The sequence below is a fragment of the Mchenga conophoros genome, linkage group LG17 (genome assembly GCF_057382185.1).
Source record: "Mchenga conophoros isolate Kocher_MC1m ecotype Shallow Benthic linkage group LG17, M_conophoros_male_GT1.1, whole genome shotgun sequence".
NCBI classification, from domain to species: Eukaryota; Metazoa; Chordata; class Actinopteri; order Cichliformes; family Cichlidae; genus Mchenga; species Mchenga conophoros.
Window position 1 is genome coordinate 12,142,694 of NC_140542.1, and position 24,599 is coordinate 12,167,292.

At 38.0% G+C, this 24,599-nt stretch overlaps 1 protein-coding gene across 2 annotated transcripts in view; it reads left to right on the forward strand.

Annotated features, from left to right (window-relative positions):
* Window positions 1–21,281, forward strand: part of LOC146555126 (BMP/retinoic acid-inducible neural-specific protein 3-like) — a 68,707-nt gene extending 47,426 nt beyond the window's left edge. For both annotated transcript variants that reach the window (XM_085251828.1, XM_085251827.1), the window contains 4 exons: window positions 5,185–5,290; window positions 5,747–5,983; window positions 12,433–12,655; window positions 19,350–21,281. In XM_085251828.1, coding sequence (XP_085107954.1) covers window positions 5,185–5,290; window positions 5,747–5,983; window positions 12,433–12,655; window positions 19,350–20,466 — 1,683 coding nt within the window. In that variant the 3' untranslated portion in view covers window positions 20,467–21,281. The remainder of the gene's footprint in view (window positions 1–5,184; window positions 5,291–5,746; window positions 5,984–12,432; window positions 12,656–19,349) is intronic.
* The last annotated feature ends 3,318 nt before the right edge of the window (window positions 21,282–24,599 follow it).

The following is a 24,599-nucleotide window of genomic DNA, read 5'->3' on the forward strand; positions in this document are numbered from 1 at the left end:
GCCCCTCTGTTGGTCTTCCATGGTCTCTTGTGTTCTGGGGCCCTCTGGATGTCTGGAGTTTTGATCTCCTCCATACCCACTTCACACCCTGGAGGACGGGGCTGTGGCCCCCCCACACTCCCTAGCAGATCATTACATGGAGAAACCTTTGGAATGCAAGCATGCTGATCCACACAGGTATGCACACATGGGTATTCACAGACGCGGACTAAAGCTTTCTTGGCTGCTGCCTCAAAGCACACTGTGCGCTGTCTATCTTGCGTGCTGCACAATATCGTTTATTATTTAGTAAATATTGATATCTATGACTAGCTAGTTTATTGTGATGGTGCTTTGTTTTCTCTATTATTATGTTGCTCTTTGTTGTTTGCTGTCTCCTCTGTTTGTTTGTTTTTTTTTTGTTTGTTTTTTTTTTCTCCATACAGGTGACCCAGGAGTTTTTTTTTTTTTTTTTTTCTCTCTCTTCCCCCCCCCCCTTCTCACCGTCTCTTCTCCCCTTTTCTTTCTTTCTCTCCCCCTCTTTCTCTCATTCATTCCCCCTGTCCTATTTATTAAAAAAAAATAAAATAAAATAAAAAAATAAATGACAAAGGATGAACTGAAGCTCTGCCATCACGTAATGTCGCATACTGCTGTTTCTGATGTCATTTAAAAAAAAAAAAAAAAAAAAAAAAAAAAAAAAAAAAGAGGAATACTATTAGTGTAATCACTCTGCCACACATTCTTGCACTCAGTCACTGTATTTTAAAACCAATTTCTCTTCAACGCACCTTAATGCATCAATTTATGATTAACAGCAAGGAATGGCCTAATGGTGCTAGAAAATTGAAGCAGTCGCTGTATAAATTGTTTGCTTTTTGTCTTGCTCTCTTTTTCTTATGATATTCAGTGAAGCATTCATTAAATTACAACATTTTAATTTAGAGTGACAAAGAAATGGAGAATTTGTTGTAAAGTAGAGAATAAGCAGAGTTTTAATAGATCACCCAACCGGTAATAGAAATAAACACATTCAGCTCGAGTGGAGCTGTGGATCAGTTATCTGCCTAAATGACTTCAAAAGCTTCATTTGTCCCAGAGAGTCATTTCCTCCTGACACACAGGAGGAGATTAATGAAGAAACAGGGCAAAGACAGGTTCACCCGACTTGTTCATACAAGCAAGCAACAGATGCAGCGCAAGAAACATTATCTAATCTTCTACACTCTGTTAGATTTGTTGTCATTTATTTCTTGGTTCTAGTTTTCCTAAATGCTGCATTAGCATCGCACATTCATCAGTTTCACATCTGTTATAGAATCAGCTTTGCTTTTTCTTTTTTTTCCCCCTATACCGCCGATTTGATGCGATAAGCGAAAAGCTTCGAGTACAAATAACAGGTGCTGTTTTTGTGAATTTACCAAGGAAACTGTAAGATCACTTGAGTTGGGTCTGCAGCTCGGACAAAAGCATGCGGTGATGATTACAACACATACTGTTTATTCAAACAAACAGGAGATTTCAGAAAATCTGGACAATACTTACACACAGGACTCACTGTTTAACATTGTGTGAAAACCAATAGTGACTGCATGCAGCACATTTGTCATGCACACATCTCTTCTCCAATAGACGCTCGATTTTCGAGGAAAAGCCTGCACATACTTGTCTATATGTTAGTGAATTTTCATAGCTTTTTCCTTTCCTACTCCCACTTGCTTGGACCTTTTCTGTTGAGTCAATTAACCTGACTTGGAGCAGGTGTGTAAAACAAACTCCTCCAGCTGGCGCTTCCCACGCTCACAATTCATGAACATATCTTGTTTCCAGTGATGTTTGTCTGCCGTAGCTTTTTAATATTAACTTCACTTGAATTTCTTGCACTAGCTTTTTGTAATCTTTATAACTGTGGGACATTGTCAGATATGCGAAAATAACATAACAGATTGTCAGATGTACAGAAATAATAATCGCATAATGAAGCATGGCATGTGGGTAAGGCTGCCGTTTCCTCTATAAACGAGCTGGTAAATGACCTGCTGTCCGTGCCAAATCAACAACTTCTGCCAACTTGTTTGGCGTCTCGCTTCATGTCACTGAACTGTTTCCATGACTTATCTAAGAGTTCTCTCAGGGAAAGAGAAACTTGTGCAAACCGAGTCTGTTACTTCCCTCAAGCTGCAGTAATGTAATCTCCTCAAACTGTCAGTAGCCTGCTCGAGTTGTAATTTATTCTTTCATCAAGACTTTACACCTCCCACACAGCCACATCAATTTCCTCTGGGTAAAGTTTTTCGTTGTGAAGCCTGCCCCACTCTCTTCTCTCAGTCACCAAATTGTCAGACTACCATCACAGCCAACTGCGCTTGTTTCGAGCGACTGAAAAATGGGGTGCTTGATTGCTCATGATTGAAGCAAACACACTCACTGCCAGAAGTATAGTTATGTTTTCTGCACCTCCACAGGTGGACTAAAAGTTGCCAAAAATAAGCTTGTTACACTGTGTTAATCTCACATTATATACCTATGACCAAGTATTGTCTTGTGTGTCACTGATTTTAAAAGAAACCTAAATAAGAATAACTAGTTTGATTAACGTTTCAGTGGTTTACGGTTTCCATGTTTCTGTTTCTTCTTTGTGTTATCTGTTTGCCTCAAAGACAGAAAATTTAGAAACACCACACAGCTCGAAAGCTGTTTGTCACCACAGAAAACATCGAAAACAAGGGATTTGCCGTGACATGCCACTGGGTTTTGAGCACTAATGACTAAAATAATTAATGATTTTAGATATAGACAAATGCTAAATTAGTGGAAAATCTAGATGGTTCAGCCAAACAAGCAAGCAGCAATATCTTTGGAAAAGATTATGGCTCTCACCCTGGTTAGTTTTCCAAAATTGTGCAGATTTTGTACAAATTCAGTGCTTTTTCCCAGGTTGTACGGTAGTTAGTCAGTTCCTTAACTGTATCTTTAAAATGTATGTCACAGATGTGCCTGTCACAAATGAGATTTCTTTAGAACTATAATTCCATCACCTTCTGGGACATAATGACAAACAGTCATATAGAACATCATTTAGACTAAGAGCCTACCATAAGAGCCAGTGTAAAATGAAGCCAGTCCAATATGGCTTTATACTATGCGTTTATATTCAGTCAGTCACACTTGCTCTTAGTTCTAATTGCCTCATCATTTTGTCACGCCATTTTAATGTTCATGTTGATGATGAAATACACATACAAAGTAAATATATTTTGATCCCAGATATGTATTAATTTACCACCATTATGACACTAAGCAAATGACAGCTACACAAAATAGGACAAGAAGGACTTGGACCAGGGAGTGAAAAACAGCACATGGGATTGTGGGTAGTTCTCTCTTAAACCTAGACTGACCGTGTTCAGGAGAAGGCCAGCTGCATTGCTGCAGACTTAACCCTTCCAGTAAATTAACTGTTTGTTACGGAGCCCCGGAAGGGACATGGGAGGAAAAAAAATTAAGACGGACTTTTGCGAGATCTCGCAAAACAAACTTGGGATCTCGCAAAACTTTTAGCCGCATTCTTCGGAGGCCGCCAGCTCGAAGCCGACCAGGGGGTCGAGGCACGATGTGCCGGGAGAGCGGTGTTCCTCCTCCTGTAGTAGGTCTCGACCTCCTGTTAGCTTCGAGATGGTGGGTGTCAGATCTCCAAAAACGTCGCAGCACTTTTGCAAATATGTGATGTCTTGTAAACCGAGCAGATATTTGACATTTACACCACTACATTCACGCCTCAAAATATCTTACAAGTTTATTTTGTGACCCAGAAAGAGTAATATTACAACTAAGTAGCTGCCGCCATTGTTGGAATTCAACTTTTGTGAGACCTCGCAAAAGTTTTGCGAGATCCCGAGTTAGTTTTGCGAGATCTGGAGTTAGTTTTGCGAGATCTGGAGTTTGTTTTGCGAGATCTCGAGTTTGTTTTGCGAGATCTCGCAAAACAAACTCGGGATGTCGCAAAAGTTCATTGTAATTTTTTTTCTCCCATGTCTCTTGCGGGGCTCCGTTTGTCTCTCTGCCATCTGGAAGAAGGTAAAGGAGTTTAAAAACAAAAACCACCAGTCATGCCTTAAAAGAGCTGCGGACATGCCGCAGACAACTGCACTTTACAACATTTTTTTAAAATTGTTTGCCTGTTACATATCTTATTGTATAAAAAAATGCTCTGTTGCTTATATTTATTTATTGTGTGTTTGTCTATGTTAAATACTGTCTGTTCTATGGTGAGGTACACCACAGGATGTTATTATGTGACTACACCATGAATCATATATCTGGAAAGCTAATGATCTTTTGTTTTTAGCGCTAATTAGCAACTGTTAGCATGCAAAAATGAAACGGTTGAACATTATACCTGGCAAGCGTGTTAGCACGAACATGCGAGGAAGCTGATTCACTTCAAGGTGCTCCTGTGTTCCTGCAGTCGCACAGAGCCTCTGGTGTGCTGCTTAGTTTCGTCAGAAATAGAACTGTTGTGAGGATTTATGGGATTACCAAATCATTCCTCCGACTGCATCTGATCTAATGTGTATTTGTATCCGTCATTTTGCAGTAAAACATTAACATGTAAAGATGAATCTGTCATCATCGAGTCTGAAAAATGGCTTCACTGTTTACCGCGATGAGTATGCTGCCAATCCTCTCATCATATTTCAACCTACGTAGTCTTGGAACAATATTGCATGCCTCCTGTAAAAGTTTGAACAAAGCAATTACACAAACCCTCAGGTGTATAATTGAAGATGACATGCTTACACGGGCTTACAATGCATTTTAGCATGTTATTGGTGTCAGTGGGTATTATACTGGGTAAACATAATGTAGAGATGAATTTGACAGATGACACCCCAACTTACTCATTACGCCTTACGCTGCGGACCCGATCACAACTCAATTTCCAGCTCACTGGCTCACAGAGTCATTATCCTAAATATGATTTGCTCAATGGAGAAGTCTAAATAATCTGTAATATATTTAGTGTTTCTCAGAAGAGGAGATGTAGAGGGAATGACTGTTAATCTTATTCTGCATGATCTGCGTTCGCTTCCATCCTCCTTTGTCATAGCTCACTCTCTGTATGTGTTTGTATATTTAATGCCATTAGAGAGTTACTTTCACAGTATGAATTGCTGTTATGCCCCTCTGTTTTCCTCCCTTTAGGTGACCGAAACAAGGACGGGTCCTCTTGGATGCAGTAACTATGACAACCTCGACTCTGTCAGCTCCGTTTTGGTTCAGAGCCCTGAAAACAAGATTCATTTGCAAGGTTGGCCATCCATAATTGAACTCCCCCAATTTCTGATGGAATTGTCACAGTGTCTGTTCTCTGGCAGGCCTATAACTGCAACACGAGAGTGTCAGAATGAATTTAGCTTCAATCACTCTTTTGCTTTTTTTTTTTTTCTTTTTTAGCCATGCATTGCTTGCAGACTTCTGAAGTGAATCCTGGGCAGTAATGATTCAGAACAAAAGTAGCAGAACTACACAGTAAAACTAAAACTTAAAGTGAATCACAGCATATTGCATCTGACGCCAAGTGTATGTCAAGCATAGGAGACAAAAAAAAGAAAGAAAATGAGAGCTGGTCTTCGGTGATTTACAGATCTACCATAGAAAAGCTATCTAAACACAATTTTTGCAGTAGCTAAAGTGCTTACAGCTCCCACTTCATTCATCCATGTGACATTTCCATGTTTGTGCCCTGTTTTTGTCCTTGCCTTAGGCCTCCAGGCCATTCTGCCAGAGTATCTGAGGGCCAGGTTTGTGCAAGCAGCTCTTAGCTACATTGGCTGTAATGAAGAGGGCCAGTTTGTGTGCCGAAACAACGACTGCTGGTGCCAGTGTGCCGTCGACTATCCACAGTGTAATTGCCCCGAGGTGGATCTGAGGGCTATGGAAGCTAGTTTTCTGCAAATCCGAGATTCCTGGAACATGGCTAACCAAGAATTTGAAGAGTCAGGTCAGTGTTTTATTATTTGTATTTATTTATTTATTTATGCCATTTTAAATGACCCTCTCACTGACTGCAAATAGCACCCTGTTGTTGGAGGCACTGATGGAAAAATCAAACTGACGATCTTTGAAAAAGGGACTATTACATCCAATCTATGCAATAGCAATTCAACATTACACAGTGTAATACTTTTTGGACCCATGTGTTTGCAGCTTCTTGCAAACACACATGGTTATGAAAACAACTAAGAAGCCCTGTTCATTTAACTTACTTAGACACAACAGATTTTTTCCCTGTTCTGCACATGTTTTAATTTTATTGTTTTTATCTGTTTTCAGGGTTTTTGAGGGAAATAAACTATTAAACCATTTCCTGATCATAACAAATTGTCAGTTGTACATATCAGCACACACCTTTTATTTAGTATTATTTGGAATTCTTGCATGCAACAGCTTACATTAATTGTCTTTGATTTACATTCAGTAAGAAGATTATTTGCATTATCTGCAGATAACTATTGTCTGCAGTAATATCTATCTAGCAGCATGGGTGGAACCTCCCTGCCTTTCTATGGATGAACATGGGTACACAAATGGCAATCACTGTATAAGATTTGCGAGATGGATGTGTAAAAGAGTAAAAGCTATCCATTCATCAGCTGATGTGGACTTCTATTAGAGCAGCTGATCTTCCTGGATTGCGGTTGAGCTTGACTTCATGGCCTCGATGATTTAATGATATGTTCAATTTTCTGTGACTTACAAAGTATGAGGATCATTAATATTAAAAGATGTGTGATTTCTGTAAAACAAAGGATGTTTTGAGGAGGTATTCTAAAACAATTAAATATCAGCTACGTTAAGGCTCTTAACAAATGAATGAAATGAAGGTACCTTACTTCATTGTGTTGATGTAAAAATCTTATAAATCCAATCCTGCCGTAAAGCAGCACTGATTATTGATCAGTAACACTTGTCTTAGTGGCCTAATACAGCAAGAGGTATTAAGTAAATAGCTGACGTAGTAGAAACAGCAAAATAATGAAATTAATAAAATTTCTCTGGTGAAAATCGAACCACTTTTCGAGCATTCAGATTAATAACACTTTTGTGACCTTTGAACCCGTCTTTAGGAAAAAAATGCATGGATGATTTACAAAGTCCAGTACATGAAAGAGGAGCAATTACAGCAGTATTACTGGGTCAACAGTGATTCAGTCAGAAGTAAGCTCTTCACTGCGGTAGGAGCTTTCATGCCTTTTGAAACACAATACAGTTGCTCTAATCTGTTTGCAGAATACAATTTAATAGCTTTGTAATAGCACTAGCAATGATGTTGCAGTTGTTTTAACCAATGTCTCATTAGCTTTTGCATTTTTTTCCACTAATGTACCCGTTGACCGTTATGTCAAACTCTTCTTCCTCAGTCTTGAATTTTACTGTATCTTGCAGCATAGCTCTGCATCCATGTTCCCCTGTCATTATTAAAACTGTGCTGCATCCACAGGCTCTAAGGGCATCTTGCTGTTTCACTCATTTCCAGCTCTGCCTTAAGCTGTTTTCAGTGCACCTAGCTGGCTGTGTGTTATTACCGGCTACATGCTTCTGTACTAAGGGCAACTTGATTAGTGCGCAGTTGGCAATGACTTAAGCAGCAAGGTGCCCAGAGAACTGCAGTTACACTGCTGTATTAAATAATGAAAAATAAGTTTCCTTGAAACCCCTGAGGATCTACTTGTATAGTCAATCTAATAGAGGACAACTCGCACCAGCAGCAGAGAGATTAATAATCATAACTCTTATTGTTAAATGAGCTTCCTACCATCAGAGGATGGTGGACATGATTTGTTTTAAGTCCCACCACCCACTGAGTGGTAACTGTTTAATAATTAAGACATCATATTTTTTATACCTGGATCAGTATCCTATCTCAGTGTTTGGCTAAGACAAACCATAGTCATAACAGAGCATTGAAACAGTGTGAAAAACTAGACTCAGGGGAGCATAAATAAGAGAGTGCACTTCATATCCAAGAGAGATCCAAGAGGCTTTAGTCTAAATAAACTGCAATATGTTGCAGTAAGTCAAATACATGCTTAAAGTTGCCGGACTACTAAGACGCATAAGTTATTAATTATAACCTCATAATTAAGTAATTTAAGAAAACCCTTCCAAATAAGCCTCCTTACACGCGTCGTTACCCTTCAGCCTCCTTGTGTTATTTTTGATAAGACCCACGCTGTGTCTGTACTTGTGTTCCTGAAAATCTGACAGTGTTTTCTATTTTTAAAATTGTACAAAAGGAAAATGCCGTTACCTTCCTGGGTTCAGCAGCTGACAAGATAATAATGGTCATTAGAGCGCAAGTTTCCAGGGATGAGGTATTGTTGTCTTGGTGATAAAATAATAGTTTAGTTAAGAAGTTACTTGCCATTCCCACCTTCTCATGGTTATTCAACATTATGATTTTGCCATGATGTTAACTATATTAAATTAATCAGTATTGTTTTTTAGCCTGAAAGTACACCTATATTCTATATGTTTCCTACTTAATGAGCCAAATGACAGTATAAAATAATCAATAATAATAAGAAGAAGTGAATGTACCTATTGTTTTGCCCATTTTGAAGTCAAATCTGCTACTCCTCCCAGAAACACAGGGTCAGCAAACTTACTGGAAAGAAAATACAAAAACAATTTACATATCCACTGAAACAGCTCAAAACTCAACGTTCAATGTCAAAATAAGAACAAGATACAATGTGAATCCATTGTAAGGAATGAACATGAATAGAAATAAGATGGAAGTATGCTAGTAATGTCAAAAATAAAAAAAAAATACAAAAAGCACTGCAACAGAAGTGAGTCTTGATCTGTGATTTAAAAGAAGACACTGACAAAGCGAGCCAGACCATTCCACTAACAAGGAGTCCTTAGAGCAAATGCTCGATTGCATTTTGTGTTTAAGACTGACATAGAAATTTTTAACAGGTTTCTGCCTGAGGATTTGAGGCTGAGCTATTACTGTGCAAGTAGTACAGTGTGTAGTACTGTGAGCTCACGGCCTATCATTTGCTTCCAAGGACTTCTTTTAATTTTGACATAGTGAGACATAGTTCTTCAAGCTTTCTGAAGGTCTTTCAAAGTTTTTCTTTGGATATTTGCTGCTTTTTCACTCATTTTCAAGACTAGTCCTTGTACCTGACCATTTTGTTTTTTTAAATTATTAACTCACATGACACAGACCGATTAATCATTTAAAAATTTAACTCAAGGGATAAACCAATGTTGTGCCAACAGATAGATGCAAGATAGAGAACAAATTTTAAAACTACATCATCAGGTACATTAGGTACCATAAATTGTTTCCATCAATGGAAGGATGGCTGTCAAGAATTTCTAAAAATGAGTCTTCACTAATCCCATGTAAATGTACACCCATCTGGAACAACCCTAATATCCTACAAAACAACAATATGATAAACTTCAAAGCAATTAAATACTTGGTACATCTATTTGAAAGACTAGACTATTCTATTTGACAGATTAGTTTTACAACATGGGATTAACGAGAATAGATTTTTAGAATATCAACAAATTAAATCTATAATAAAAAAAGAAATTCAAGCCTTATCAAGTCAAATTACAAACACCATTAAGTGTGGTACAATTCCTCAATCTCAAACCCCCCAAATTACTGAATACTGCAAACTAAAATATGCAGGAAAACTCTCTGTTAAAATGACTAGAAACCCCAATCTACAATTAATACAATCCTGCATAGAGTGCACCAAATGGGTCAACGGATGTTCACGTTGGGTTTTGTGCTGTCTAACAGCTGCTCACACTGTCAGGGCAATATACCTGACAATTACATCCACCTGTTCAGAGGTTTTGGTGCCATTCCAGCCTCCCCTTCAGTTTTCTTGTTGGGCAACTTAGATGATTTCACAAGAAGCCATTTTGAAGGAAGGGAAATGGGGAAAAGGGGTCTGAGGTATCCCAGATTACACAAGAACATGGACTGAGAATCAGTGGCCAAGTCTTGCAGAGTATCTTGAAAAAGATTTCAAACTTGAATCCAAGTTTGAAGTCTTTGGTTCAAACTGTTGTTATCATGTGAGCAGGAGGAAGCCAACATTCAGAGAAGAGCTTTGGAATGTTCTTCAAGAATCCTCTACAGCTATCTCTGAGGACTACTTAAAGAAATAATATTTTTTTACCGGATATATTGTATCTTCATGTATGGTTGCACATTTCACTACATTTCTAGCAAGAAATAGAGAAAGGAGGAATGGCTCAATACTTATAGTACTGTTTATTATGGGGCCAGGGCATGAAGGACTTAAAAACTAATAAGTAAAATGTTAAAATCAGCTCTATGGGTAATGGGCAACCTGTATAGGGTCATGAACTCTATAAAATGGAGTAATAGGTTCACTTTTCTCGGTTCCCATAAAATGCCATTGCAATATTGGAACGAAGAGAAAATAAAAGCAAGAATGATAGTCTGAGTATTGATTACTTATTGTATCCTCACAATATATCTATAACACAGGTACTTGTAGGCCTTAATAAAAGTGAGTAATATTAACTCTTTATTGGAAAGGTTAGACTTTAGTTGGATGCTAGAGACAAAAAAGATTCCAGCTGCACGATGTGTAATCTTGATAATGTGGCTGAAGGATCAGAAATTTACTGCTCCTTTTTTTAAAATCACTTTTGGGCATTTTATTAGACAGTGGAAGGAGGCAGGAAATGTGAGGAGGGGGAATCAGATGCAGTAAAGAACCAGCCACTCAATGCTAGAGGCATTTGTATCAATGTAATAGCTAAACACGTGGCTATTGAGCCACTCCCACAGTTATTTTTTTCAGACTGAACACATTTATATTACCCTGGTTTTTAATTTTCATAGTCAACCACTTAAACCCCTTTTGTCTTCCAGAATAATAAATCGTACTAGTTAAAATAGTTGGGAAATTTAAATTTATTGGGAAATATAATATTTATAGTAATCCTTCTATACAGTGTGTGCATAGCCAGTCTACATTAATATTATATATTAGTGCTGTCAGCGTTAATCTAGTTAAAATGATGTTAACACCATAACCGCAATAACGCAGCAAATCTCTGTTAGAGAATTAACGCGGATCGACCTGTGCGTGGGGCTGCACAATGTGTCAATGTGTTAGCGCGGTTAGCTCGTTAAAGCGTTAGTGCCGTGCAGCCCCATGCACGGGGCGATCCGTGTTAACTCGCTAACGGAGATTTGCCGCGTTAACGCTGACAGCACTGTTGTATATATTTCACACATACTGAAACATGTAACAAACAATATTCTCCTGAATGAAAAATTATTTTCTTATGCTACTTTTATGGATTATGGTTTTTTTTCTCCTTTTTTTCTATAACTGGACAATGATCTGACAATATCCTTTAACAGCCAGTGTCACTTAAACTTGCTTTGTCTTGTCAGATTTGCATTTTGCTACTAAGCTTGTTTTTATTGCAGGTTTGCATGACTGATGTTTTAATGTTTCAATAAGTTAAGCGCAATGCTAAAATATTTATATAAGCTGAGATATATTCTTATTCTTCTTTGACGCATAATCCTGTTGTTATTCAAAATGTAAATCACAGTGATGGTTATTACGATGAAGACACGGATGGGATGTTTTAAAAGACAGACTCGTTCTTGGATTATGCCATCTCATTGGACGCCAGTAATAGTCTTATCTTTTAAACTAATTTTAGTTAAGACAAATTAATATATCACACAATCTGCTAAATCTGTGATTAGAAGAAAGAAAAAAAATAGTGGTGGCGGCAGCACCATGTGATTTTTCTTTAGTTTTCAAAATACAGGTCATAGAAAACACTCAGCTTATGAATTTCACAGGAACATGTAAAGCTTTTTGCATAATCAGCAGGGAAGGCGTTGGGGCTTAATTGCTTTCCCAAATTGATGCTTTATTATCCAGACAAACAGCACGGTCTTTTTCTAATCAGAAGTGAGCATGTTTTCGATTTTCCATACATCCAATCATGATTGTGATGATATTGTTATTGAAATGTAATCTGTTAGCACACGAGGCAAACAGCATTTCTGAAGGGCTGACAGATGTTATCCTCTGTGCTCCAGGCCCATCCTGATTTCCCCCTGACAGACTTGCTGCAGAAAATCTGTATGCTATTCATTAATGAATCTTACCCCATCACCGTATTTAGCTCTGCCTTTTTCTATTAGCCTATGCTTCAAACAATATCACTTCCAGTTTGCCCCACAGCTCTTCAGTCTACATGGACTCTGCAAACTGATTTTCTCATTTTGGCTTGACTAAATTAGCCAAATATAGTGAGAAAGCATTCAGGTCAGTTAGGCAAAGTCAGACAGGAACAATCCACTTCTTTCCAACACAGACTAAACTATCTTGCCTGTCCTCTGTCTTTCAGATGAGTTCCAGAACTTTGTTCGAAGGCTTCCTACATTCTATGCTATGAACGCATCGGCTATTCAATATTTCTGGAAAACGGAGCCGACTATTCTCCAGCGCTACAAACAGCTGGAGCTCAGCACCCAGCAGCTCCTGAGCAAAGCACGACGCATTATCAACAAGCTCTTCACCCTCAGCAAAAGGTGTCAAACTCAGCCCAAAATTATTATGCTGAGAGAGAGGTGAGAAATATAAGTATTCCTGCTGACCTTTCTGTGGATACAGATGTGTTAGGCCGTGTGTTTGCGCGCATGAGTGTGAAAAAATAAGCAAAAATTCCAAAGCCTGCAGCCACATTGCAAGTCCTTTCAAGCACGTTGCAAACGGCAGTGCTCATTTATTTTCCTCAGCCCGCTCTGTGCGCAGTGCTTTGTTATCCCCTGAACTAGGCATTATGCTAATAATACACACAATACATTAGCACTTTGATATTCAACCGAGGTCTCACTGAAGTGAGCTATAGTGTCACACCTGATGACTTGGCTGCACTCCCAGTCCGGGTCTCCTTTACATTCAGGAAATCAAAGTTATCCTCCTGTGAAATTAAAGTTTGCAGTGTTTCAAAGGAATATGCAAAGTTTGGGCCATTTTTCCTGTTGGTTAACTTGACTGCAATGAAATCATATACTAAAGAAAATCTGCCGTGGATCTTCTGTTGATCATTCCATCTATTTTTGTGTTTTTCTCCACAAAGTTTAGCTATAGTCTGCAACAAAAGCTTATGAAAAAGAAATGTAATTATGTCAGTGTAGCTGAAGTATCCAGGTTTATTTTAGGAGCTATTTCAGGTGAGAAACCAAATATTCATCCTCTGCAATGTGATTTTTTTTTAAAATAAATATAGAGCTCGAATCTCCAATTGCCCCCACCTTCATTTCCTCTATAATGAGGGAATATATCTCTGTTCATTCAAACTGTACATATTTACCTATAAAATCTATGGGAACATACAGTGTTGTAAGTCATGTATTTGGCTCATACCTGATTTCTTACTTGCAGTTTTTTTAAATGGAGATTTCATTTATTAAGGAGAAAATGCTTTCCAAACCCACCTGAATTAATCACATTTTTTGGAAAGCTGGGTTCTATTTTATTAGCCACATGCAGACCTGATTACTGCCAGACACACTAAATCAAGAAATCCCTAAAAAATCAACCTGTAGAAATACGTTATACTGGCGTCTGAAGAAGCTCAAGAACAGATGAAAAACAAAGTCATTGACATCTACGAATAGGGTTACAAAACCATTTCTAAGGTTTTGAGATTCCAGTGAACCACAATGGAGAGCCATTGAGAAAATGGAGAAAACTGAAAATTGGTGAACATTCCCAGGAGTGGCTACTAAAATTACTCCAGGAGTGCAACCATGGGAGATTTCCAAAGACCACTGCTGACCTTAAAGGACACAAAGGCTCATCTCACATTTGTCAAAAACCATATCAATGATCCCCAAGAGTTTTAGGACAATATTCTATGGAGTGACAAGGCAAGAGTGAAACTTTGCAAGGTTTGAGTCCTGTTACATCTGGCAAAACAAACATAGCATCATAGAAAGATCACACCATCAGTCAAACATGGTTGTGGTAGTATGATGGTCTGGGCTGCTTTGCGGTTTCAGCAGCTGGACAACTTGAAATGGATGGCTTGATGGCTGAAATGGATGCAACCATGAATTCTACTAGAAAAATCTAAAAAAAGAATGCCCGTCTGTCAGTTCATGACCTTAAGCTCAGGGACACTTGGGTTATGGACAATGAGCCGAAAGACTCCAGCAACTCCACCTGGATGGTTAAAAAAACCCCAAATGAATATTTTGCAGTGGCCTGTTAAGGTCTGTGCTTAAATCAGATTGAGCTGCTTTAGCATCACCTTAGACAGGCTGTTTAATTCAGCTCTCCAATGAGCCTGAATTAAAGCAATTCTACAAAGCAAAGTGGTGATGTGAAAGACTCATTGCCAGTTATTGCAAAAGCTTGGATATAGTTCTTGCTACAAAGGGTGACGCAAGCAGCTATTAGGTTTAGGGGGCAATTACTATTTTACATTGAAGTGTAACAAATATGCAAAAAACTAAGAGATCAAGAAGAGGGCAAATACCTTTTCACAGCACTGTACATATATGCAGTGTTAAATTCGGAGTTGCTGCAAGCACAGTTGTGTTTGCTTACATTTTTAAGCAAGGTAAAGAAAAGGTTTTATTTCCTAAAAATAGAACACAAAAATTGTTTAGTTCACCTGAAGTAGTATATTTAGGGAATCCAAATTTTTATTTGCAGACTCAAACTCAAGGTACTGCACCACTTTAGTATATGGGTTTTCTATACAACCAAATGAGCTATACTGACACTTATTTGCAAAGATCTTATAAGGGAATAGAAATGTATTCAGGTTATTACCATTATAGATTGACCACAGGGAAAAGTGTATTTCTGATATTTAAGGGGAAATGTATAAGAGCGATAAAGGCAGATTAAAAGATTGGTCAAAATCATTGTGGCTGAGCTCTCAGTCCTGCACTAGTCATACTACAAAAGATTCAATACAACGACAAATGGTTATTTTTTCGCATGATTTTGCATTTCTGTTTCCAGATGGTCCCTCATATCATATTAACTTGATTCTTAATGGCTTTCAGCTCCAGTCCTAAGCACCGTTTCCTCATATAGCATCATAATGCTGCAGAATCAGATGTTCCTTAGTAGCAATTTATGCAAATTAGGTGCGACCGAGGTCATTTACAGCTATATTCTTAGTAATATCTGTGCTGTGCAAAAAAATTAAAAAGATGCAAAATGTTCATCCCTGATGGAAAATGGTGACAGGTTTAGTAAATGTTCCCATCTGTGTATAAAAGCTTGCAAACAGCTAAATTACAATGATGAAATAGGCGACTTGCAGTGTTTTGAGCTGAGATGAATCTTCAGACAGCAGAAGAATGTACTGCCCTTTGTCAATGTAATAGTGAATAGTTACATATATATATATATATATATATACATATATATATATATATATATATATATAGCAAGAATATACAAAGATTTTATCCTCATTTACCTTACATATCATACCGCCCTGTACATAATGGCCCAGCTCACAGAGGATTTGTTTTTCATATGGAATATTTGTACATCTCTGTAGCCATTATTCATGTTCCAAAGCTTCACAGTCTTTGTGAGATGAAGACAACGCAAACATAAAAAAAAAAATGTAGGCTGTTACATTGTAAATCCATTTGGAGTTTCTTTTGTAACTTTCTAGTGCAGTCTTTGGAACTATGTACAGTATTTTTTTTCCTTTTATTTTTTTCCATGAATACAAGAGGTGTCAGGGCAGCCGTGATGGAGCTGCACAAAAACAACTGATAGGCGGCTTTTTCTCTTCTTCCAAAGTAAATAAATGTGGCTTGTAATGGAAAAAATGAAGTGTATCTAGTGCAGAGGAGAAGTTTTCTTCACTAGTCAAAATGTACGCTGTGGCAGAAGGAGAAAGTTCGTTTGTGGCATTGATCTGTGTGAAATGAACTGACAGACAATGAACAGATTGCAGAGTGAACACCCGGCTTCTCTTTTGCCCATACTGCACACTGCGTCTCCATGACAGTTTACATGTCCTGCTGACAAAATGTGCTTATGATGGCGAGACAGCTTCCTCTCTCTTGCTGTGCACAGTCTCCACTCTGGAGGTGAGATATGCACAACTGACTCTCGCTGATGAGTTTCAGACAAGCTGGGTGCCGTTAACACTGTTAACGCATTACATCGACTATCTTTTGACAAAATGTCACCAGATTTAAAATTTGATTTGAGGAAAAAGAAAAAGTCTTTTGCTCCTTTCTGTTTTTCTCCACATCACACTGACTGCACTCACTGTGATGCTGGAATACTAGAGGGGGCTTGCCGGTTCAAAGCACTTATAAAAGAAGAACAAAAAAATGGTCTCGAAACACCAGAAGCCTTCTATAGACTTTAGCTCTGCATGATAATTATTTTTTCCTAAGATATGCATCATTAGTGAGTAAAAGTACAGTACACTGGAGGGAACAAATTATAGAGCTGGAAAACAAAAAGAAAGGAAAAGAAAAGAAAACGCAATCACAAGTTTATATATTTAGTTATTTTTACCACTGGAAGGTGTTCTAAGCCATGTTTCTTTTTAAATAATTGTTTTCTCAATTAAAGTGGAAAAAACACATTTGAATATATTGCTTTTTGCACAGAACTGACAATACAAGTGAACTCACAATCATTTATTTCCATTTTTTTCCTGTAACTGTGAAGTCTGCAGCAGCAGTATGTTAGTTTATCCAGCTGTTTAGTACACAGTTTCACCCTTATCATCACTTTGCTTAGCTTCACCATTTGTGTGTATTTTTCCAGCCCAACTAGAATCTAGAGACGCAGGACTGTGTAGACGAAATCCATTTAAATATGTTGTGTAAGTTCAAACACAACTCGATCGTATCCAGTTTGATAGCTGGTTTAAAAATTGACTCAGTAGAATATTACATGTATTATAGCATCTTCTTTATAATCAATTGCTTCATATCCAAAATATCAAAATGTTCTTCAAAAATGTTTTGCATATATTTACTGCATTTATTTGTTGCAGTAAATATATGACACAAATACTATACTTTCATAGTATTTGTGTCGATATAGGAATATATCAAATGCTTTTCCAGTCAATGTATTAAACATTGAGAAGCTAAAATAATTTGTGGAAAAGGGTAAAAAAGCCTGATTTAAGAATTACATCTAACATTTATTCATCTATCTGTCCATCCTCTTCTGCTTATCCTTATCATTGTCGCAGGGGTCTAGAGCCTATCCCAGCTATCCCAGGGCGAGAGGCGGGCTACACCCTGGCCAGTCTGATGCAGGGCTAACGCTACTGTTTATCATGGGATCAAATTCCCAGTGATACACACACTCACCAGCACACACACAGTGCAGTTTAATTTCTTTAGTCTAACAACTGTTTGAACAAATGGTACTTTTCCCTTCAAAATTATGTTTTTTAGATGTAAATTACTTATACATGCACTTTTGTTTCCCTTAAACTAATTTACCAGCTGCACACGGCTACAGCAACAGAACAGCCACTCTGCTAAAGAACAAAAGTGGATTAAAAAATCTGACAGATGTGGAACATAGCAAGCGACAGACTAATTTACCACATTATGTTCCTGTCATGCATTCCATCTGCTCTTTCATTCAGAAACAATTTCGGTATATTGCTTCACCGATATAGTTTGTGGCTTGGAATAAATAGAGCATTTTGCTAATCATATACTATATGTATGGTTCTACATGTACATAGGGCTAGACTAGACTCTGCACGTTTCCAACTTAAATAAATGATGTATTTTCCTAATGTGATCTTTATCAGCCTCTTATTAAACCTAATATTGTTTTATAGGAAATTTTGTGTGATGCCAAAGCCGAAGCTATGTTTTGATTACCATTTGTGGTTGCTTTGGTTGTTTATGCTTTTAACAAGAGTGTATCTTTTTAGTATTTTCAGCTCTGCCCAAAGTAAACAACATAAAAATTGTAACGTAATTAGCATTAGCTTATTTTACAGAGGGAGACTTTCCAATTACCCAATTAGCTCGTTTTCTTAGCACTAAATATAAAATGGGTGTATTTCTAACTCATCATCTTTTTTGACCTTGCATATTTGTAGTGAAACGACAAGTGATCCATCTATATTAGGATGCGTTTTAGACTGGATAAGTGGACAGGAAATCTTTTCTACAGGGATTTCATGAAAACATTGAAGGATTTGAATGAATCGCTTAAATGTGGGACTTGCGTAGCAGGCATTGGTCTCTTGAGATTATGATGTGATACAGAACAAGCAATGACTGTTGATCTCCCCCATAATGCACCTTCCCTCCCCTACAGGGTCTAGTCAGGAAGCAGGCAAAATTTAACTTAGCTGTGTTTCTTCAGAAAGCACTTAACCATGCATATGAAACTCATAGTTTCAATCTGTTAGTTAAAGTAATGACTCAGTTTTACTCCTTACAGTGCAAGAGTTGGTTGCTCTAAATTACATTTAACATATTTTCATGTGTCATTAACGAATCATATAGAGCAGGAGAAGACAGAGGGACTTTGACATTTACATTTCATGGCTTCATAATTGTGAAGTGCCGCATAACTGCTATATCCATAGCCATATTTTCATTTCATGCCCACATATTTATTGTTCAACTTCCCATCTATATCCACTGCATCTCTTATTTATAGGCAAAAATCTGAAAAGAAATACATGCAAGTGTTTTTTTATTGTTTATATTTTTTAAGTATGTGTGAGGAAAAACGCTTTTTCTATGCTGAGTCATCTCTGTTTTTGTTTATAGATTTTACAATGTAACAGCTTCCACAAAGAAAGAAAGTATGCACTATAATTCTTAAAAATTAAAATACAGTGTTTATTCTTAATGAAATTTGAAATTACTCAAAGTTATATGACCATCTAATAATTACTCAGCTTACCTAATGTGAACAATCAGGAGCATTTTATAAATATTATATTTGACAATAAAGTAGAAACTCAACACCCAACAAAAGAGAAAGCACCTGATGTAAGCATAATGACCCGAAAGGGAAAAGAGATGTGAGCGAAGACAGTAAATGGGATTGTGAGACTTCACATTGATGAAAAGCATACGTGATGATCACTATCAAACTAAGTGGCTCACAGGTTTTCTCCATACAGAGGAGCATTGAGTTTGTAATCAAAATATAGATTTTTTTGTTGTTTGGTTTAGAAACAATGAGATTAATGTTTGAAGCCATGTGATTCTTGTGTTATGTACTCTGCATCAACAATGAATCTTACCCACTGCTCCATCTCTGTCGCAGGCCCTTTAGCTACTGGCTGAACTACATCCTCTCCATCATGTACTGCAGTGAAAACAATCACATCGGCTCTTACCTGGAGGAAACCCGGAGCTGCTCCTGCCCTTATGAGCATCCTCCCTGCCAGGGCTTGATTCCATGCACAGTGGGGGAGGGCACCTCCTGTGCGTCATGCTCCTATGAGAATCGCTCCCGCTGCGCCACCTGCAACCAGGGTTACATGCTGAGCCAGGGTGTGTGCCGCAACGAAGTGCCAGACTCCACTGACCACTACATAGGCTTTGAGACTGACCTGCAGGACATGGAGCTGCGCTATCTTCTCCAGAAACGTGACAACCGCATCAGCATTCACGGCATCTTTGTAAGCAATGACGTCAGGCTGAATAATTGGTTTGACCCATCGTGGAGGAAGAGAATGCTGCTGACACTGAAAAGTAACAAATACAAGTCAAACCATGTCCACATGCTCCTGGGGATGTCTCTACAGATCTGCCTTACCAAGAACATTACTCTGGACCCCATGCTGTCTGTTTATATCAATCCGTTTGGCGGGAGCCACTCAGAGAGCTGGATCATGCCCATTGAGCAGAAGAACTATCCAGACTGGGAGAGGACTAAATTAGACCTTCCTTATGACTGTTATAATTGGACTCTGACTTTAGGCAACAAGTGGAAAACATTTTTTGAGACAGTGCATTTTTATCTACGGAGCCGGATCAGGGGCACCTCAAGTAACGGGAATGGAACTGTATATTATGAACCCTTGGAGTACCTGGAATCGGGACGAAATCTAGGCTACATGAAGATCAACAGCATCCAGGTGTACGGCTATAGTATGCACTTTGACCCGGAAGCGATCCAGGACTTGATTTTACAGCTGGACTACCCATATACTCAGGGATCGCAGGACTCAGCCCTGCTGCAGCTGCTGGAGATCCGGGATCGGGTCAACAGGCTTTCCCCACCAGGAGCTCAGCCACTGGACCTGTTCTCCTGTCTGCTGCGGCACCGGCTCAAACTGTCCACTACAGATGTTGCCAGGATCCAGGCAGCGTTGCAGACTTTCAGTGCCAAGCAGCCAAACTCGATGGAATACGAAACAACCAAATTATGTAGCTAAGAAGTGGGCAGGTGGCCAGGCGCACAGATGGAAGAGCAGTCACCACACAACTCTGACGATAGTTAAGAGCAATTCTGGAGCAGTGCAAGGGACATTTGGGGGACATGTTATTTGTTGTCATGGGTCTCAAGAGTGCATTTGAGATTCTTATGTCAGCTTTTGGTATAAATTTGTATTACGTCTTAGAAATAAGGAGGATTTCACCATACTTGCCTCATTGTTTGATTTTTTTTTTCTCTCCTGATGAAAACAATAACTTTAATAGTTATTAATATGAATTTCAATATTTGCCATCACTGATATTTTGCCAGCGTGCTGATGTTTGTAGATTGCACAAATCTGAATTGCTCACATACGTAAAGAAAAGGCTTTTGCTGATAAAATATTACCCAAGCAATGTAGTCACCTCACTCATTTCATTTCAACACCAGCATGTTCCTCGCTACATTTGCTTTCTAAAAAAAAGCCCACCATAAGTAATTGTTTTAATATCACAGTCCTCCTTCTTTGGCTGGAAAATTATGGGCACTGTGTTCTTTTTGCTTTTCATATCATGATAAAATCACTCATTTTTTTAAGCTCTACTTCACATTTTTGTAAGAAAATAGTCATTGCCATAAACAAAGTGAATAAATAAATGCTGTATTACTCCAGATTTGCTGACAAACAATGTATCATGTTCACAATATATGTTACATGTGCTCTTATTTTTATAATGCTGTTGTTTGTGAAGCAAAAGTTACAAAAACACTGTCTATAAAATGTATAATACGATTTGTTAATACACTAAATAAAATACATTTTTATGTGTGGTCTGTACATGGTGTTCTTGTGTACATAGATGCTTTTCTAAATTTATAATGAGTTTATCAGATTTATGATAGGGATTACTAACATTATTTATTCTGTTGTCACGTTTCAAAAATGTCACTTTTGATTTTGATGCTCTCAAGAGACGCGACTGAACAGCCAGTCAGTGGCATGCAGTGTGACGATGTCACATTTTATTACCTGCTCAGATTGCTCCGAATCCCAGCCAAGCAGGTGCTAAAAGAAGTACCTGATACCAGGTAGTATCAGGACCTAATGGAAAACCGTGGCGAACCATGGTGAGTTGATCCAAGTAGGTACTAATGGAAAAGGGGCTTAAATGCGACATTTCCAATTCATTTTTTAAAAGAATCATTCCAAAACAAAGCTAGATATTGTTACACTATGACTACTTCATTTTATGTATGATCACTCATTTTAAAGGTCACCTAAACAGGACAGTGATATCATTAAAGATGCTGACAGCTACTCTTGGTGCTGCTATCAAGAAAACATTTTTGATTTGAATAGTAGAATCATAATATTACTAGTTTCATTTGTTGTTTAGTTATTGCTCAGTATTAACTTTATGAAGTTTTTTAAATAATTTATCTATTTGTCTAAATCCAAATCTGTCCTATGACAAAACCCTTACTCGGTACACCCACAATCAACACCAGTCTCCTTCCTACTTTTGCAGCACTTCTTTACTGGCAAATGAACTAAATTCACACAGCTATAGTGATAACGCGAGAACACTTGAAGAAACTATTGCCATTGAACTGACTGCCAATTTCAAAAACCACAGTTTCATTGCATGAAATAAATCAGTCCACGCCTCCCACCTGAGCTGCTCACAATGATCTGCAATCACCCACAAATACTTTTATTTAATAACAATTCTGATTAATTTTGAGTCTATTTAATTGGGTTATTTTTCCAGTATTTTCAAGCCCTCACAACTTCGTGAGCGCAGGATTGAAAAACATTTAGCATAGAATTAATCAAATATGAAATATTATACATATATATATATATATATATATATATATATATAAGATAAGATAGAACTTTATTAATCCCTCGGGTGGGTTCCTCTGGGAAATTCGACTTCCAAAAGCACAGCAACGACCGAAGTTACAGTTACAGAATTGTTATATATATATATATATATATATATATATATATATATATATATATATATATATATATATATATACACACACACACACACACACATATATAAATACAGAGACAAATATAAATAAAATATACAAGGGGGATAAATAGAATAAATAGGAATAAAAAATAAAAATACAAGTGAATTGCACATTTCAAGTATTGAGTCTATTGCACTGTTGACTATTTACAAAAAGTATTGCACAAGGTATTGTACAGTGAGGTGAAGAGGCACTACAGCTTAGTTGTTCCCCCCTCCTTTGTCCTCCTGTTTCCCCTCCCTCTCCCCTCCAGAGAGGAGTTAAACAGTTTGATGGCGTGTAATAATAATAATATTCAATCAATTGAAAAAATAATCAATAAAAACACACAAATTGTTTGCAATTTACCAGTTAGGAATATTTCTATTGTATGAATATATATACAAATATATAATAACAAAATTACAACAACATTTTTAACATGACTGCATGATGAGAAACACTCATTGCAGGAATAGTTCCATATCAGAGGAGTAAGAAATACATTTTTACACCTACTGCATCCCTGAACTTCAATATTGTGAGATTTATAATGACATACAATCCTATGCAAAAGTCTTGAGTCATTCTTTTACATTTATGTTATGCAATCAACCATGCAGTATTTTAAGGTTGGATGGACAGCAGATCTCCACCAGATCGTCTTCACCTCAGCAGCAGCAATCAGGTTCTCTGCACCAAAAATTTGAATTCCCTGAGAATTAATATTGTTGCTCCATCTGTTTTAGTGTTTTCTTCCCTCATTTGGATTCCTACTCCACTCCTCTGTTTGCTGCTCTGAGGACTTCTGCACTGCCTTCAGCTTCAATTCTGTTGGTACCTGAAAGAGAAGGACTCACCTGGAACACTCACCCACCTACACACTCACCACAGGCACTCTTAGCCTCTGGACTCCACCTGCCTTCAGTAAACCCCTTCCTGGATCCAACCAGTCCCATTCACAAGTAAGATTGTTCTCATTAATGTCATCCTTACAGGGATTGCAGAATTATTAGGCAAGTTGTATTTTTGAGGAATAATTTTATTATTGAACAACAACCATGTTCTCAATGAACCCAAAAAACTCATTAATATCAAAGCTGAATGTTTTTGGAAGTAGTTTTTAGTTTGTTTTTAGTTTTAGCTATTTTAGGGGGATATCTGTGTGTGCAGGTGACTATTACTGTGCATAATTATTAGGCAACTTAACAAAAATCAAATATATACCCATTTCAATTATTTATTTTTACCAGTGAAACCAATATAACATCTCCACATTCACAAATATACATTTCTGACATTCAAAAACAAAACAAAAACAAATCAGCGACCAATATAGCCACCTTTCTTTGCAAGGACACTCAAAAGCCTGCCATCCATGGATTCTGTCAGTGTTTTGATCTGTTCACCATCAACATTGCGTGCAGCAGCAACCACAGCCTCCCAGACACTGTTCAGAGAGGTGTACTGTTTTCCCTCCTTGTAAATCTCACATTTGATGATGGACCACAGGTTCTCAATGGGGTTCAGATCAGGTGAACAAGGAGGCCATGTCATTAGTTTTTCTTCTTTTATACCCTTTATTGCCAGCCACGCTGTGGAGTACTTGGACGCGTGTGATGGAGCATTGTCCTGCATGAAAATCATGTTTTTCTTGAAGGATGCAGACTTCTTCCTGTACCACTGCTTGAAGAAGGTGTCTTCCAGAAACTGGCAGTAGGACTGGGAGTTGAGCTTGACTCCATCCTCAACCCGAAAAGGCCCCACAAGCTCATCTTTGATGATACCAGCCCAAACCAGTACTCCACCTCCACCTTGCTGGCGTCTGAGTCGGACTGGAGCTCTCTGCCCTTTACCAATCCAGCCACGGGCCCATCCATCTGGCCCATCAAGACTCACTCTCATTTCATCAGTCCATAAAACCTTAGAAAAACCAGTCTTGAGATATTTCTTGGCCCAGTCTTGACGTTTCAGCTTGTGTGTCTTGTTCAGTGGTGGTCGTCTTTCAGCCTTTCTTACCTTGGCCATGTCTCTGAGTATTGCACACCTTGTGCTTTTGGGCACTCCAGTGATGTTGCAGCTCTGAAATATGGCCAAACTGGTGGCAAGTGGCATCTTGGCAGC